Source organism: Musca autumnalis, unplaced genomic scaffold, assembly GCF_047663935.1.
Source record: "Musca autumnalis isolate F117 unplaced genomic scaffold, ASM4766393v1 scaffold_1, whole genome shotgun sequence".
In the NCBI taxonomy this organism is placed as follows: domain Eukaryota; kingdom Metazoa; phylum Arthropoda; class Insecta; order Diptera; family Muscidae; genus Musca; species Musca autumnalis.
The window spans coordinates 149518099-149534078 of NW_027411644.1; the positions used below are offsets into that span (position 1 = coordinate 149518099).

Sequence of the window (15980 nt, forward strand, 5' to 3'; positions counted from 1 at the left end):
GTTTATAATCATTTATGAGTCTTTAGGGAGTCATTTATGAGTCTTTTTGTTAGACGAAATAAATTAAAAAAATTTTCTTTTTTTCTTCTTGTTGTTTCTTTCCTTTGTTTTATAGTCTTTTCTGCTTTGTTATGTCTTTCAATTATCCTTTATGTTGCTTGGTGGTTAGTATACTGCTTCTTCATTTCACTTGGCAAAACCTGTTGTGTTGTGTTTGTCTGTACCTTTAATATTATACGTTACATTTATATCAAAATTTTGTAGAAAGTGTATATGAGAATTTTATTTTTTTATTTACAACCAAATAAAAATAAAACAAAGCAATCAGTTTTTAATCACCTAACTGTTCAAAATATGATCAGAGTATACATAATTATAATCACTTTTCAAACACCTGTATGACCCTTTTTTGATTAAGCATTTTTCAATCTTCCAGATGATCAAAATGTGACAATATATAACAAAAAAATTGTCACATTTTAAACACCTCAATGATTTATTTGTGATTGCTACACATTTGTTGTTGTATTTTAAATTGAACTCTTTTTAATCATTACAGGGAGTCACTTTCGAGTCCCTTTCTGATCACAGAAGCGACTTAATCAATTTTTGATCACCAAAAGGACTCTAAAAAGACTCCTCAATGTGATTTTTGAAAAAACAGTCTTCTAAATGCTATCTGGGGGGCATGCACGACAGCATTTGTAATAGTATTAGTAAATTTTGAAGTTTTTGTCAATGTATTTGGGAGTAGTTTTGGCAGGATTGAAATCAAAATAGTTTTGATTTTGTAAATGAACCCCTTTCAATCCGATGAATTTTGTTTATTTTCCAAGTAACCAACAAATAATTTTTGAAAACAACAAATATTATTTGTGAGAAAATTAAAAAAATTGGAAAACTTCAACCCAAAATCGAGTTTTGGAGGAAAATTCATCATTTTTGGAAAATGGATTGAAGGAATGCCACACACTATTCAATCACACACGTACACAAGGGTTCATTTGGCAGTGCAGTTTGGCAGTATAGTGTATGCCCCGCATAAATTTTGAAGTTTTTGTCAATGTATTTGGGAGTAGTTTTGGCAGGATTGAAATCAAAATAGTTTTGATTTTGTAAATGAACCCCTTTTAATCCGATGAATTTTGTTTATTTTCCAAGTAACCAACAATTAATTTTTGAAAACAACAAATATTATTTGTGAGGAAATTAAAAATTTGGAAAACTTCAACCCAAAATCGAGTTCTGGAGGAAAATTCATCATTTTTGCAATATGGATTGAAGGAATGCCACACACTATTCAATCACACCCTTACACAAGGGTTCATCGGTTGCTGTTCTGCATGCCCATAGTGTATGCCCGGCATTAAGACTTACCGATTTTAACTATCGGTAAGGTAGAAATACAGAATAACAAAATCGTTATTGCAACCGAATTTTTTCGGTAGTTAACAATGTCGGTTCGGTAAATAAAAAAGTTACAGAATTCCACTACAGAAGCATTTCGATATTATGTGAAAAATATAATTTTAGTTGTCTTTTAAACGAAGAAATTAAATTCTTGGTAGAATTTTAATTTCATTGGGAATGTTGTTAAATTCTATACAACCATTATGTTCTATTCGTTGTTTAGATATTTCGAGCCGACATCTTTTTAACCTTAAATTGAGCTTAAATTAGGTATTTGGGGTTCCCAGTTGTCATAAAACTTTTCAACGTAAAATTGTGAACATTGTTATTTCGTAACAGGAAGAAAACTAATTATTCAATATTAGCTCAAAATATTTCATGGTGAAGGGTTTAAAAAGTTCGGACCAGACAAACGCTTTTTACTTCTTCTATTTTGATGGCTTATCGGGAATTCGTTTATTTCGTCTTTCAAGCCGAAATTTAAACGTGGCTTGGGTGATTTTATGTTTTTATCAGAAGCAGTCTCTACTCAACAATGACAAATATTTTCTTAATAACGAATCCTCTACTAAACTGAGGTACAAAATAATTTGTACACCACATTTCAATATGAACATGAAATCCAAGTTTTGCCACAAGTTTGCCCTATTTCTCCATTCCAGCTTTTGGGTTGCCAGCGATGATTATATCTTGCTCAAGTTTTATTTTTTATTATGGTAGAGGGCATAACAAGCTATGTATCTCTTACCTTAATGACGATTTTACTTGCTTTTATATTTTTTATTAATCGGTGGATTTGATCTGTAACAACCATACTGGAACTTAATGTACTTTGAAATTACCAACCCGAATCAAAATGAAAAAAATCACTCTAATGCATTTATATCACCATATAAGTACATATTCTCGTTGTACTAGCACCCCACTCTTGGCCTACTACAGTTTAAACTCAATATTTTGCTATTCAAGAGTCATTTTCCTTCCTTCCAGGTCATGGTAAATTAACCATATGGAAGTGTCCTGTCTGAAGGGTGTTTTTGTTATAACCGCACACACATACATACAATTACATTGTGTGTTCATATTCCGTTGGCATTCTATTCAATTTGAAATTGAAATTGTTTACAGTCTGTTGTTGTCAGTCGGTGTAGAAAGTTGAATAGAGGACAAAACCAACTATAAGTTGTCGCCAGAAAATATTTCTCAACAGCTAAAATGTCTGACGAAGAAAGTGTAAGTGTTGTGGCGTGATAACATGACCAAAGTAGCAATCAACCAACATAAATTGTAATTAAAAGAGTCCACAAACTAACAAAAATTGTGATTATCCTTTTACAAGATGCCAACAAAGACTAATTGTTTTCAACACGCAAACTTTTTTGCGATGACCCAAATTGAAGGGAAACAAACGTGTTGTCATGCACCACCCTGGCCGAACAAATGGATTTTATTTGTATTAAAAATCCTTATATTAAAGTGAGATTTAAATTGATGTACTGCCCCTCTGTGTTACTCGGTGAATGAAATGGAAACGAAGGCAAATACTCGATTTCGAATCAAATATGGTTAATCGTTCTACTTTCCTGATTTGTTTAATAAATTCAAGTTTTCAAATAAAATAAATTAAAGTTTTCAAATAGCGAGCTAAAGAAACGTATTGAACTTCCGTACTTCCTCATCGAAATAATGGGTGGCAATTTGCTGTCGATTTACCCATTTCCGTCCGTCTGTCTAGCGGCAGCAGACGACAACGATAGTTAAGACCTGCTCTGGAATAGTTTTAATTTCTTTTTGTTTTTGGTACGATGGTACAAGTTGTTTGCAGATGCAAGTCCATACTTCCTGAGAAAATTGGCCGAAAGCTGTAAAAAACACTTACGGCCACCATGTGTATTATGTGTATTATTTTTGCGAATCTTAAAGTTCAGAGATGGAGCTGGTGCCTCTCCCGCAAAAGTTCACAAATTTTCTCTAAAATGTTACTCGCGATATCTTTTGAACGGAGCAACCGATTTGTTCCAAACTTTGGATCTCATAATATTTTTCCAAACTTAGTTAAACTTCGAAAATTGGTCATATTGGTCCACTCCTTAGGGTAGGTACCTCCCTCACAATAGTTCAACATTTGTGTTTAAGTGCAGTTAAAGGGCTATTCCAGAATCGTTTCGAAATTATTACCGAAGGTCCTCCTTGTGGTTGCCATTGGTCCACGTTCATTTTATTTGATTATATTTGTGGAGACAAAATATTTTTTTTACATCATGTCAAAATGCCGTGTAGCAGATCACCATATATTATTGACATAAAAATGCCTCACAACTGATCCATAAAATATAATTGTCAGCCTAATGACTCACTCAAGCTAATAAATAAGAAAATCAACGTTAAAGTTGATTTTACATCTAGTGTCCCCAATTAGCAAGGCTAATATGGAGTGTGGTAAATTAGCATTTGATTAGCTTTTTAGAACTTTTCAGGTTTATAGTATCCCGAATTTCCAATGATACCGCTCGTTCTAACTTCAATAGACCAGTACTAACCATTCGGGTAAGGGTCCAATCCCTACGTTCTTATGTTTTTCGAGACACCCTACTTTGACTTTTACTAATAAACGATATAACTGCACTCTAAACTCTGAATTTTATTAAATCGAAAACTTAAAGTTGAAAAAAATTGACTTATTTTACTTTAAAAAAATTATTTTAAATAAAATTTTCTAAAAACTGAATTTCTGTTGGAAATATATTGGTCACCACTGTAGTCAATATTCAAACGATGTGCAAAGTTTGTACCCAATCGATTGCTCCATTCGAGAGTTATCGTCCACACCATTTTACAGAAACAATTTGAAATTTTGTGAGGGAGGTACCCGAAAGACTGGACGTCAGACATGCGTATAAGGGGGAAATAGCAAAAATTCCCACAAAAAAAGCTGAATTTTGGTGGAGAGCTAGGGTTTAACATTAGTAGCAATGTCCAAAAGGTCCCCATCGATCCATGTGTGTAAAAAATTTATTCGGGATTAAGGGTAATTTTCAATGAACGGAAAGAAACAAAACGATTCCCGTACCAATCACACAACGCCACAAACATTTCAGCTTCTCTAAATCGTTTCATTCTCACAACCAAAACAAAAACACAAACTTTTCAACGCAAAAAGATGGAAACCGTACGATTGGTGAAATGTAACTTCGGCTATGCTTTGCCAAGTTGTTTCATTCACCACCGAAACGACAAGTATTTTTGGGAAACGTTTGCCGTGCGTTATGGTCAATGACACACTCAGACACACACACACACATGTGATTGCTTAACAACCCTATATATAACTTATAAGTTAGCATCAGCATACCACAGTGAATTTTATCAACCACCAAACGTTTTTGATTTATTCACATGTGTTAAGTACTATTTAGTTTTCTATCTGTTGTTGTGGAGTTGAGTACTTTTCGCTTTTCGTTTTGTTCGTACTCACGAATGTAAACAAAACGAAACTAAACAGCGAGCTCGGCCAACGAGGGTTATGTTTCGTTTTGTATTGTTCCTATGGAAAATACGAAACGAAACGATTGGAAATTTTATTTAAAGTATTTTTACGTACTCTGGTAATTTTGGAGGCCTTATTCAGTTTTTTTGGATTTTGCTCAAAAATGGCAAGACTTTGCAAAAATCGGCTAAAGTAAAAGTTGTAGATTTAATAATTGTCCACAAGAATAGTCTCTACAATTAAAAAAAAAGACTTGCTATTTTTGAGTTATCGCGATCTAAGTGTCAAATGAAAATAAGTCTCGTAAATACCGGTAAAAATAACCACACCATGTGTTTGGTATTTCCATAAGTTTTCAAACGATATCCACTTTCTCAGTAATCGGTTTAGTAGAACCGGGTCTAACCCGATTTTTAAATCTAGCCTTTCGGGTCGAATAACTTTCGAACCGGACCCTGCGCCCATGAAAATTATACATTACCGCAAACAGCGCAACAAACCCTACCTTCGAATAAAAATTAGAACAAAATCGGAGAGATTTCGTTGGAGTCGTTCCCGTTGGGCTTACGATTACACATGTGGCTTAAATAGGCTAATAACTCTACTAAAGATTCTCCGATTTTATTAGATTTTTTAAATGATAGGCAGAAGTGCGCTCTTCAAGGGAACATATATTTTTTGGGGCAACAGAACCGGTTGTGCGAATATGTGCTTTTTTTTCTTATATGTATGTGCATAAAAATATTGTGTTTTTTAGAACAGCTATATCTCAAGAATGGCTCCTTCTAGAAAAATTATAAAGACAAAACTTGTAGATAATTTTTCTCTTTACAATATTTACTCTAATCACTTTTTGAGTAGAACAACCGTTTTCAATAAAAAATCTCATTAAAATTTAACCTTTGACCTTTACACGTAAATTGTAAGTCGTACTCACTACAAAAAAATCAAATGTTCTGACTCTTGGAGCTATTCTTAAGAAGAACGCGTTTGGATGAGACGAAAACTAATATCTTTTTAAAAAGTTCTACCAAAAATTTGACGTTCAGTTTTTTATTTTTGGTCTATAGCTGGAACCACTTCGCAATGTTGTCGTGTCAGTAAAAAAAAACTCTTTTCGAAAATTTACGAATGTGGGACGCCATTCTTTATAATCCTAAGCCATACCTCCCTATTAAACAAATTTTATAATTATGAGTGCTTCCTTCAATTTCGTTAGGGGCATAAAACTATCCACCTGAAATCTAAATAGTACAAAAACTATAAATCCTATGAACATTTTTAAACGATTCTCAACAAAATTTCTTTGGAACACATGTGGAGGCCAGACATATGTACTTCCCATTGACGATTACTGACTACTCTATGTTTGAAAATTATAAAGGTTTCCAGGGACCTATTGGCTGAAATTTGGTACTTAGTCTTCGTTGGGGGTATAAAACTTTCCACCTGAAATTAGGTCCATAGAGGTCCACATCTTCGTATAGCCCCCATAGGTACCTTCCGATTACGTTTTTGCCCACTTCGTCCCTTGAATATTATTATTATTTATAATACCCTCCCCACATAGTGGTGTAGGATATAATCCAAGGCCCACAGAAGGTCGGCCATTCAGTATTCTGTTAACAACTTTCTACAACAAACATAATAGATTTGTCATTATTGTGATTTGAGTTTCTTTGTACAAAGACATAAATACAACAAGATAAGACATTTTTTTGCTATCATTCTTCAGTGAATGGCTTTTGAATTTAACATAATGTTATATTACGATATGGTGATATAACATTTTTTTCTTTTATACATTTTTACGCATTTAACCGAATTTACCGATCCAATTGACATAGAATTATTCTTGAATAGACCCTTGAATTCATAAATTTCGTTTCTGATACCATTACATGAAATGTTCCTCCTTGGTTGCGATTTTGAATTAACTGCAATATGTTAAGGGTAATGTTTCTATACAAAGTTTCGTAAACATTTTTTTGTTGCATGCATTTTGTCTAGTCTTAGTTGTATTTATGTCTTTGTTTGTATTTTAAATCACAATAATGTTTTTGACAACAAACATAATAATCAGGTAGGCTTAATGGCCGACCTTGTATAGGCCTTTGTATAATCAAAACTCAAAATTATGAATGAAAAGTATGAAAAAACGTTGGCAACACCGTTGCTATCCGTAGGACTTTATTTTGGTTGCTAACTTACCGACAAATTTCGTTTATTACAGAAATCATAAGCATTTTAATTCTACCGATTTTTGTCGGTGCGTTAGAGAATCCCACTGCACTCCAAGTATTTATTCACAAATATATAATTTAAAATTGTGGTTTGTACGGAACGTTTTTAATACCTAAATTGATCGAACGTTATTTTAGGCATTAATAGGCAAAAGTTTATTCATTCTCGCTACAGGAAATCATTTTTGAGCTGTAATATTTACTGGAAACATGAAAGACAGCCAATAAATCCACTATAATACTCCTCCTAGGAATAAGCCATGACGTGAAGGGAAACTATGTAAATATTCAATATTTTATACATATTTACTGTGGTGTAGGGTATCATATTGTCGGCTCCGCCTGACTTTGATTAATTATATTAGCTCGTCAGTTCTGTTACTATGGAAATTTTAAAACATTCAATAGTCCCATTCCATCTCTTAACAGTACATATTCATTAGGGTTATAACTTTTTGCACTTTTTTGCAAATATCAAAAATACCACCACATAGCCGTGTAGAGCATGGAAAACTATTATGAAATGCGGCGTCAATTTTTCTCTATCGCGAAAAAAGTTTCCGCACCAAATGCATTTAAGTTCAGTAATGCATTTTTTAATTTTGGCTGTTATGACAACATATTTGCTTTTAAAATTTTTATTTTTTTGTAATCTAATTTAAAATCATTATCAAAGCGTTCTGGACCAATTTGTTCTCAAATCGCGCCATTTCGGAGCATTTTAGGAATTTTTGACACTATTGCAATTTTTGTTTTTTCTTTATAAACTCGCGAATTTTATGTTTATATTTATTGTACCTATTGGACAAGAGAATATGGTGTCATTTGCAACAAATTCGCGAATGTTACAGACAGTTTTTAATGACTTTGCCTGTGAGAATTGTATTTTTTCCTATGAATATTTATTCAAACAAAGCAAATTTAATATTATAAGTAGAAAAAATATCAAAAGGATTTTAGTAATTACAGACGGCGCGGAAAATTTTTTCATCGAATCGATCATAGAAACGTGTTTTCATTATTAGGACAAAATTCCCCACGTGGTACTGGTGTTGTATTTTTGTAAAAAACATATACGGTTCTCAGGCAAAGTCAACAAAAACAGCCTGCAACTTTCGCGACTTCGTTGAAGTTGAAGTAATAGGGGAAAAACGCCGGGACACGTGTCTTCTTATTTTCGGTCTTCTATCTCGCTGCGGTGTCATAATATGGTTAATAATTTTCGTGTCGCACAGTGTTATTTTCCATTTCTATTTATTGCTTATAAATATTAAAAAACTGGACACCACAATATTAATATAAACTATATATAAAAGGAAATGATGTTAGTTACTACGCTTATAACTCAAGCTGGGGCCTAATTACGTGATTCGACATCGAGTTGTTTCGACCCGAGTACTCAAAGTTGGGATGACAACATTCGTTATCGAGTAAAATTATCGAGAAATTGAGCATAAATTTGCGAGTAATTTCTCGTAGCCAAATGGCCTATCGTAAACAAACAAAATGAAAGATTTCTTATTGTATTTGTGTTTAAAATGTAAAAAATTGTTGTTTATTGACGGTTTATAGAGGAAAAATGATATTAGTAAATAATTGTGAGCATTTTTTACACAAAATAAGAGAAATTGGGAAAAGTCCTTTTCAGTCGTTTTAAGAAATTGTGATAAAATTATAATTAAAATAAATACATATGCATGCTATCATTAACCAAAAATTAGTGTTTGCAGTCGTTAAAATATAAGTTGAAAAAATAAGCATTTCTGCAAAACAAAAAATTATTTAATATTAATAGGCTTTATTTTATAGGTGTACAACTTTTAATAAAGTGCATTTTAAATAGTTCATCCCCCGTTGTTTACCAAAGGAAATACTCTCTCAGAGAGGCTAATGCAAAACACCCACCAAATTCTCTCATTTATTTTGAGAGAGAATTATTAAGGTAGATGTATTAGCAATCTGTAACAAGAATGACAAAACAATTTTGCAAACATTAATAAATGCTCATATTTTCTTAGCACAACTTCATTCCGAAATTATTATTCAATGTATTGTTCAAAAAATTCCACAAATATTTACATTTTTTCATTCATAATTTTGTTTTTTAGTTTTTGATTTGAAATAAACACATTTTTTGACGTCTACCTTCATTACTTTCCCCCAAAGAACACATAGTTCGATTACCGGTTACTCTCGAAACATTCGATCAGTGATTTCGATCGAGTCTTATCATGCCGTTTTTTTCTCGTGTCGAAACTTATTAACGAGTAAATTCTCGATCGAATCGAATCACATAATTAGGCCCCTGGTCTGTTTTATACAATTTGCGCCAATTTGGAATCGTGTCATGGCAAAAAAGATAAAACCTAAAAAAACCGCGAAAATCCGAAAAAATTTGCGAACAATATTTTGAGGAGAATTTATTCTTTCACACATTTCTTTTGAGCTTTGCTATATGTCGTGGCATTTTTTAACAGTTTTTGGCGAAAATTGTACATGCACCAATTTTGAATGACATTTTTGTGCTTCTGCTAAGTCAATTTTGAAAAGTTATGTAGACATTTTTTTACAATTTATTTGAATAAACTAAATAAAAAACTGTGTTTAAAATTAGTTACCCAGATTTGAAGTAAACAGCCAGACAACACAGCAAGTTAAAAAATAACTTAAAAAATTAAGATACAGTGTTTTATTTATAAACGCACCAAAAACTAGAATATAATTTTTCTCTTAGCTTCGTTAGTTATACCTATAACTTTCTTCATGATGGTGTCTCGCAAAAAAAAAAAATAAGTAAATAAATAAATAAAAACGTTTGCCGTTTATTTGCATTTAACTTTGTCACCATTTTTATTTAAATGCAACAGGTTTATTTGAGGGATCTCACCATCATCATTTCTTAAAAGTCTCCCTTGTTCCGTCTGGGATGTAAGTGGTGAGCGATATCGAAAAGCGTAATAATTTTGTTTTTTTTTTTTCAAAATAGTCTGGCTACAACTAATTTATTAGTGGAAAAAGTTTGGCATTGTTCGCCAAGGGGTAAGGCATATAAGACTAGTTTCGATCCACGAAACTGGATCTCATCAGTTCCCTTGTTTCTTGTTTGTGGATATTCTCCACCGAAGTTATTTTTCAATAACTTCTTCAACAAAACACTTTTTATACGCATCAATCGTCAGCTCGAAATATAAAGGTTAACAAAGAAAAAACATCAATTAGAAGAAACTAGACTTCCCTGCCTTACCCCTAGGCGAACAATGCCAAACTTTTTCCACTAATAAATTAGTTGCTTTAAAATAAAAAAACAACAACAAATGGGATTGTATCAGCTATCCCAATAAAAACGACGCAACCAATGCACAGTGCGAAATATGAGCACTTCAGCGGAACTTTGCTAACAACTTTCAAAGGAAAGGGCGTAGATTCCTAAAATTTTGCAAAAATGTCTCTTATCTTAGTGGATAGTGTTTGGCTCAAATTGGGCCACATAGGCCCGCGGCTTCCCGTAGCGTTCATGTAACGCTGGCTGCCGCTTTTACGTTTTACATTCATTTTTCAATCGATTTTGCTGCAAATTGGTATATTCAGGTTTTAGCGGATAGAAAACTTATGTACAAAATATTTTCAATATAGGTTCGCGTTTAGGTATAGCCCCCATTGAACGGTACCGGTAGATGGGACCTATTTTAAATGTTACAGACACATTTTCCAATGTATTTGGTTGTATTTCAGCATTTTATGTTCTTCGTAGATAGAAAACCACTGTGCGAAATATTAGCATCGTAGATACGCGTTTTTGGTATAGCCCCCATATGACGGGTTCCTTCATGTTAGGTATTTTAAATGTTGAAGACAAAAATTGCAACAGATTTTGATGCAAATGCGCATTTTAAGATATTAGCGAATAAACATCCTCCTCACATAAAATCTGTCAACATCCATTAAGGAGTAAAACGTCAATAATTTTTTGTTTTCATTTATAGCTATAATGTTTATTGGTCTATTTAGCAGGTCTGTACCATTAATTTTATTAATAATGTCTCTCAAAGCAAGTTCAGGTTGGAACTGTATTACAATTTTTAACGTATAATGGTAAAAACTATGAAAAATTGCGAGAGGATTCCTAATTTAACAGAAATCAACATTTGTTAGAATTAGTGAGTCCATTTCTTCAAAACACAGTCAACAATGGCGTTCATTGCCTTCCACTTTGGAAAATGCAATTAAATGAAATTTCCGAAGACATTTAAAAAAATTTGATTATCTCCGAAGACCGCACGTTACAGCAGCTGTTTTATGGCTTTGCGAACAGAGGAGACCAGAAACACAAAATATTTGATTCTATACGGCACATTAATCATATTCCGCGTAACATTCGTCCAAGAACAAAAATGACTGTAGTAGTTGCTTCATCAGAAATAGCGACCACCTATCTTGAATATTACCAATTCTCTCATTCGGTATTAAAATTAAAACACATGTTCCTTATAAAATTTAATCATTGAAAATTGAACAAGTAAGAAAAGCGTTAAGTTCGATCGGGCCGAACTTTTTATACCCTCCACCACAAATTTCAACCATTTCGGTGGATTAATATGGCCACAACCTTCAAAATACCGAAATTCGGAAGGTACCGTTCTATGGGGGCTATATGATGGCGTGGGCCTATACCTAAAAATTTCTGGGGGAAAGTTGTATACGCCTAAAGAAGACTAAATACCAAATTTCAGCCATCTCGGTGTGATAATGAGGCTAAAACGTTCAAAATATCGAAAATCGGGAGATATCGTATTATGGGGGCTATATCAACACGTGGACCTATATAAACATTTTATGATAGAAATGTTTCTTAGCCTCTGGAAACAAAAAATACAAAGTTACAACCGATTCTTTGGTCAAATGGTCTAATACATTCAAAATATATTAAAATGACGCGTACTTTATAAGGGGCCATATGTGGGGGCTATACCAAAACGTTGACCTATATAACCCAACTTTGGTAGGAATGTTTTCTGGCCTCTGAAGACACAAAATACCAAATTACAACCAATTCGGTGGTAAATTGGGCCAAATATCTTAAAAATTCCTTAAAACGACGACGCGTCATTTTGTATGGGGGCTATACGAAAGCGTGGACCTACATAGCCCGCTTTCAATACCAAAAGTCCTACGTAAATATAACTTATTTTCCCAAAATTTCATCAACCTACGTCAATCCGTTCGGACGCTAGAGTGATTTCCACAGACGGACAGACGGACGGACGTAGCTATATCGACGTAAAATTGCACGCTGATCAAGAATATATATACTTTGTGGGGTCTACAATGATTATTTCGTTACAAACGTAGTGACAAACTTAATATACCCCCATCCTATGGTGGAGGGTATAAAAAAAACTTTTTTAATCATGTGGCTCAATTCATCATTAATTAAAAATCTCATTAGTAATGACTTCGCCCTAATAGGGCAAAAATTAAATAAACACAAAATTTACTATTTACTCGGAAAATTTCTCTTAGTACGTCAAAGATTCTAATACTATGTTTACATTTACGAAATCCACTCGATTTAAACTGCCAATTCCATTGCTCAAACGTCAAATGAAATCCAATCGAATTCAGATGAGTTTTCATTTGACGTATACATAAAGGAATTGACAGATGAAATCGAGTGGATTTCGTAAATGTAAACATAGTATAAATCGTATTTAACACAAATATCTAATTGTAATGTTCAATTGAAATCGGAACTGAACTGAAGTCACCAATTCGAATTGAAATCATCAATTGCGAGACGAAATTCGCTAGGTGCACTAGTAAATAATGATTAAAAGAAAATAAATAAAATCACAGTTAAAATTAAAAGCTAAAATCACAGAACCGTTTCTAAGTAATTGGAGTGGAATAAAATTTTATTTTATATCGTATCTACACTAGCGTCAGTATCCTTTCAGAATGCAGAGTTTAATTTGGACTTACAACATTTAAATTCTGAAATTGAATTTGTGTCATAAAACCAATAAAACTTATAACTCGAAATAAATCGCGTTCCCGACTATAAGTGTGTACATAGCTTAGATCGATACGACTTGACTCTGATATCAATTCCACTTCGTAGACATAAATATTAATTGTATGATTTCTCATGGTTGGTGGAATCCTATTCGTTGCAGCCATAAAATATATAATTTATATCTTGTACAGATTCGTACAAAATGTATGTATGTCGAGGCATACAACGGCATAATGAAAAATAACCATAAAAATCCTGTTGAATGTGGAATCATTAAATTACTATGATATTCGTAGGGGGCTAATGTATTATTTGTCCCCCATCCCACAGTTAGACAATCTGTAACCATTTCGGCTACGATGGCTACTAATTAAAACATTTCTCTTCATGTTTTAGAATAAAACCAAAAATCTCTATTCACATGAAGCGAAACTCATTAACAAATCGCAACGGGAATTGACCGATGGTACTGAAAAGGACACATTAACTAAATTGCGTTTATTATGCTTTAGTCGTGGAGCAACCGGCATCTCAGGCCTTGGCAGGTATTTGTCCTATGCCCACCATAAAATTGAGATAAATTTTTTAATACTTTTTCATTTCATTACGTGTGCTTCGTTGCTGAATAATTACAATGTTGGCAGGGCTTTTCGTAACATGGACGATGATGGCAGCAAAGCATTAAACGAAGAAGAATTCGTCAAAGGTATACGTGATTTTGGGCTCGACTTGAGTGCCGAAGAATTGCAAGAACTGTTCCAGCAGTAAGTTCATCATCAACCAGTTATGGCATCATTGAAATGAATAACATGAATTTTGTCATGATTATATTACAGGTTTGATGAGGATGGCAGCGGCTCCATTAATATGACAGAGTTCTTATTAAAGTTACGGGTGAGTATACATAAAGTTGAAGTAATGACACTGGTGATTAATATTTAACTTGGTTCAGTTTTATGCTACACATTGTGTGTACCATGAGAACAATTTGTTTGATCATATTTCGTATTTGTTTCCTCAACGATTTTACTAAATTGTATTTAACATTTGAAATAGCCACCCATGCCGCAGTGCCGTCTAGACATCATTGATCAAGCCTTTAATAAAATGGATGCAGATAACGATGGTGTCATTACAGTGAATGACTTGAAAAATGTTTACTCTGTAAAGGAACATCCCAAGTATGAAACCGGTGAAATGTCTGAAGATGAATTACTTACAGAGTACTTGAATAATTTCGAAGGAGGACGTGGAAATAATGATGGCGTAGTGAGTATTTTTTTTCTTTTTATTTATACTAAATATGCTATGGACAATGGTACACTTTTACGCTATCGTCGACAAAGAAAAACAAAAACTTTCCTAAGTATGCAATTTCTTTGTCGGTACCAGTAATAAAGCTGAAATTTATTGTCTAATTTTGTAAATGAAAATAACTTATGCAGCGAGATAAGTACTAGAGACATTTAAATTCTAAAAACCAAGTTTGTCATTTGTATCTCCTCGAACGATTCATCTCAGACCCTAAGATGTACATATCGCCCATTTACTCAAAGAGTGGCATAACTCAAAAACTGGGTTTTCTGCGTAAGCAATTTCTATTTTTTCTACGCCTTTATCTTGTGTCAAATTTTCATGAGTTACAGCTCATTTACTAGGAGTTTATCATAAATGAAGCGCTAGAACACTTCAAACATGCTTGATCATGCACAGAAATTTAGCACTGATATCTGGCTCGCTCATTACAAATGATGGTCCAAGTAGTTATTTTATTTTTGGTGTAATAATCTTTTTATGTTTGGAAGTCAGTTTTCAATAGTCAATTTAAAACGCGTTTTACTAAAAACTATATTTTTGGAGATGTGACACTCTGTGAGTATATTCTTGACATATTTGGTTAACTTTGCTAGGATTTTAAAAATATCACATCGCTCCAATTTATTCAAATATATTACAACTAATACATATTTGTTTAATTTATTTTTCCGTTTACACCAGATTACCAAGGAGGAGTTTATAAACTATTATGCCACGATTAGTGCATCCATTGATAACAACATGTACTTTGACTTAATGATGAGACGTGCTTTTGCGCTGTGAATACCAATCGGGAAGTATCTAAATATAATTATTGATTGCCTTTATTTTAACATACATTTTAAGAGTTTATAAATTTAAAAATTATCTGTGTGTGTTTTGCTTATATTTCCAATAAACGATTTTAAACTATTTTATACTAATTATTTCCATTAATCATAATATTTTTCACTGGTGTTTAAAGTTGTAAAAAAAAAACGTGAACTAATCTGTGTTCAAACTCTGGGTTAATATAATTGTCTGTCCATATAAAGTCTTGTTAAGATTGTCTAAAATACAGGATAAAATAGATGAAAAATACAAATTTGTTTTAGAATTGTTGGTATATGAAAATAAGATATAAAACTCAATTGTTAACAATTGTCAATAAATGGAGTTAAGCTCTTTTGTTACGATACGGTAGTTAATCATTTCAGGCGAATTTAACTGCTAAGTTCATACTCAATGAACTAAAAACAATCCTGAGTCCAAATTTTTGCTTTCCTTCAATTTGTATAAGCCAAATTGCGCTTTAATCAAAGACATAGAACTGTAAAGACTGGAAAAGATGCATAATGCACAAATGTTTATGAAACAAAGTATATAAACATTTTACCAACAACAGGGGTATGTTAATGATAAAAAGACCACTAATGCGAAATTCGGCTTATACAAATTGTAGGAAAGTAAAAGGTTGGACTCAGGATTTTATTGCATAGCAGTTTCCAGTTCATTGAATATGAACTTGGCG

The 15980-nt window shown here is 32.9% G+C and overlaps 1 protein-coding gene across 1 annotated transcript; it reads left to right on the top strand.

Moving 5' to 3' along the window:
* Positions 1–2430: 2430 nt before the first annotated feature.
* LOC141388211 (calcyphosin-like protein) lies at positions 2431–15406 on the top strand. The gene is made up of 6 exons (XM_073958236.1): positions 2431–2643; positions 13550–13698; positions 13798–13917; positions 13990–14047; positions 14210–14422; positions 15152–15406. Exons 1-6 carry the CDS (start codon positions 2626–2628, stop codon positions 15251–15253), a joined length of 660 nt encoding a protein of 219 aa, XP_073814337.1. The 5' UTR covers positions 2431–2625; the 3' UTR covers positions 15254–15406.
* Positions 15407–15980: the final 574 nt, after the last annotated feature.

Coding starts and splice junctions, on each gene's coding strand:
- LOC141388211 (XM_073958236.1), top strand. Junction 13,699..13,797: donor GGCATCTCAGGCCTTGGCAG/GTATTTGTCCTA, acceptor CAATGTTGGCAG/GGCTTTTCGTAACATGGACG. Junction 14,423..15,151: donor GTGGAAATAATGATGGCGTA/GTGAGTATTTTT, acceptor CGTTTACACCAG/ATTACCAAGGAGGAGTTTAT.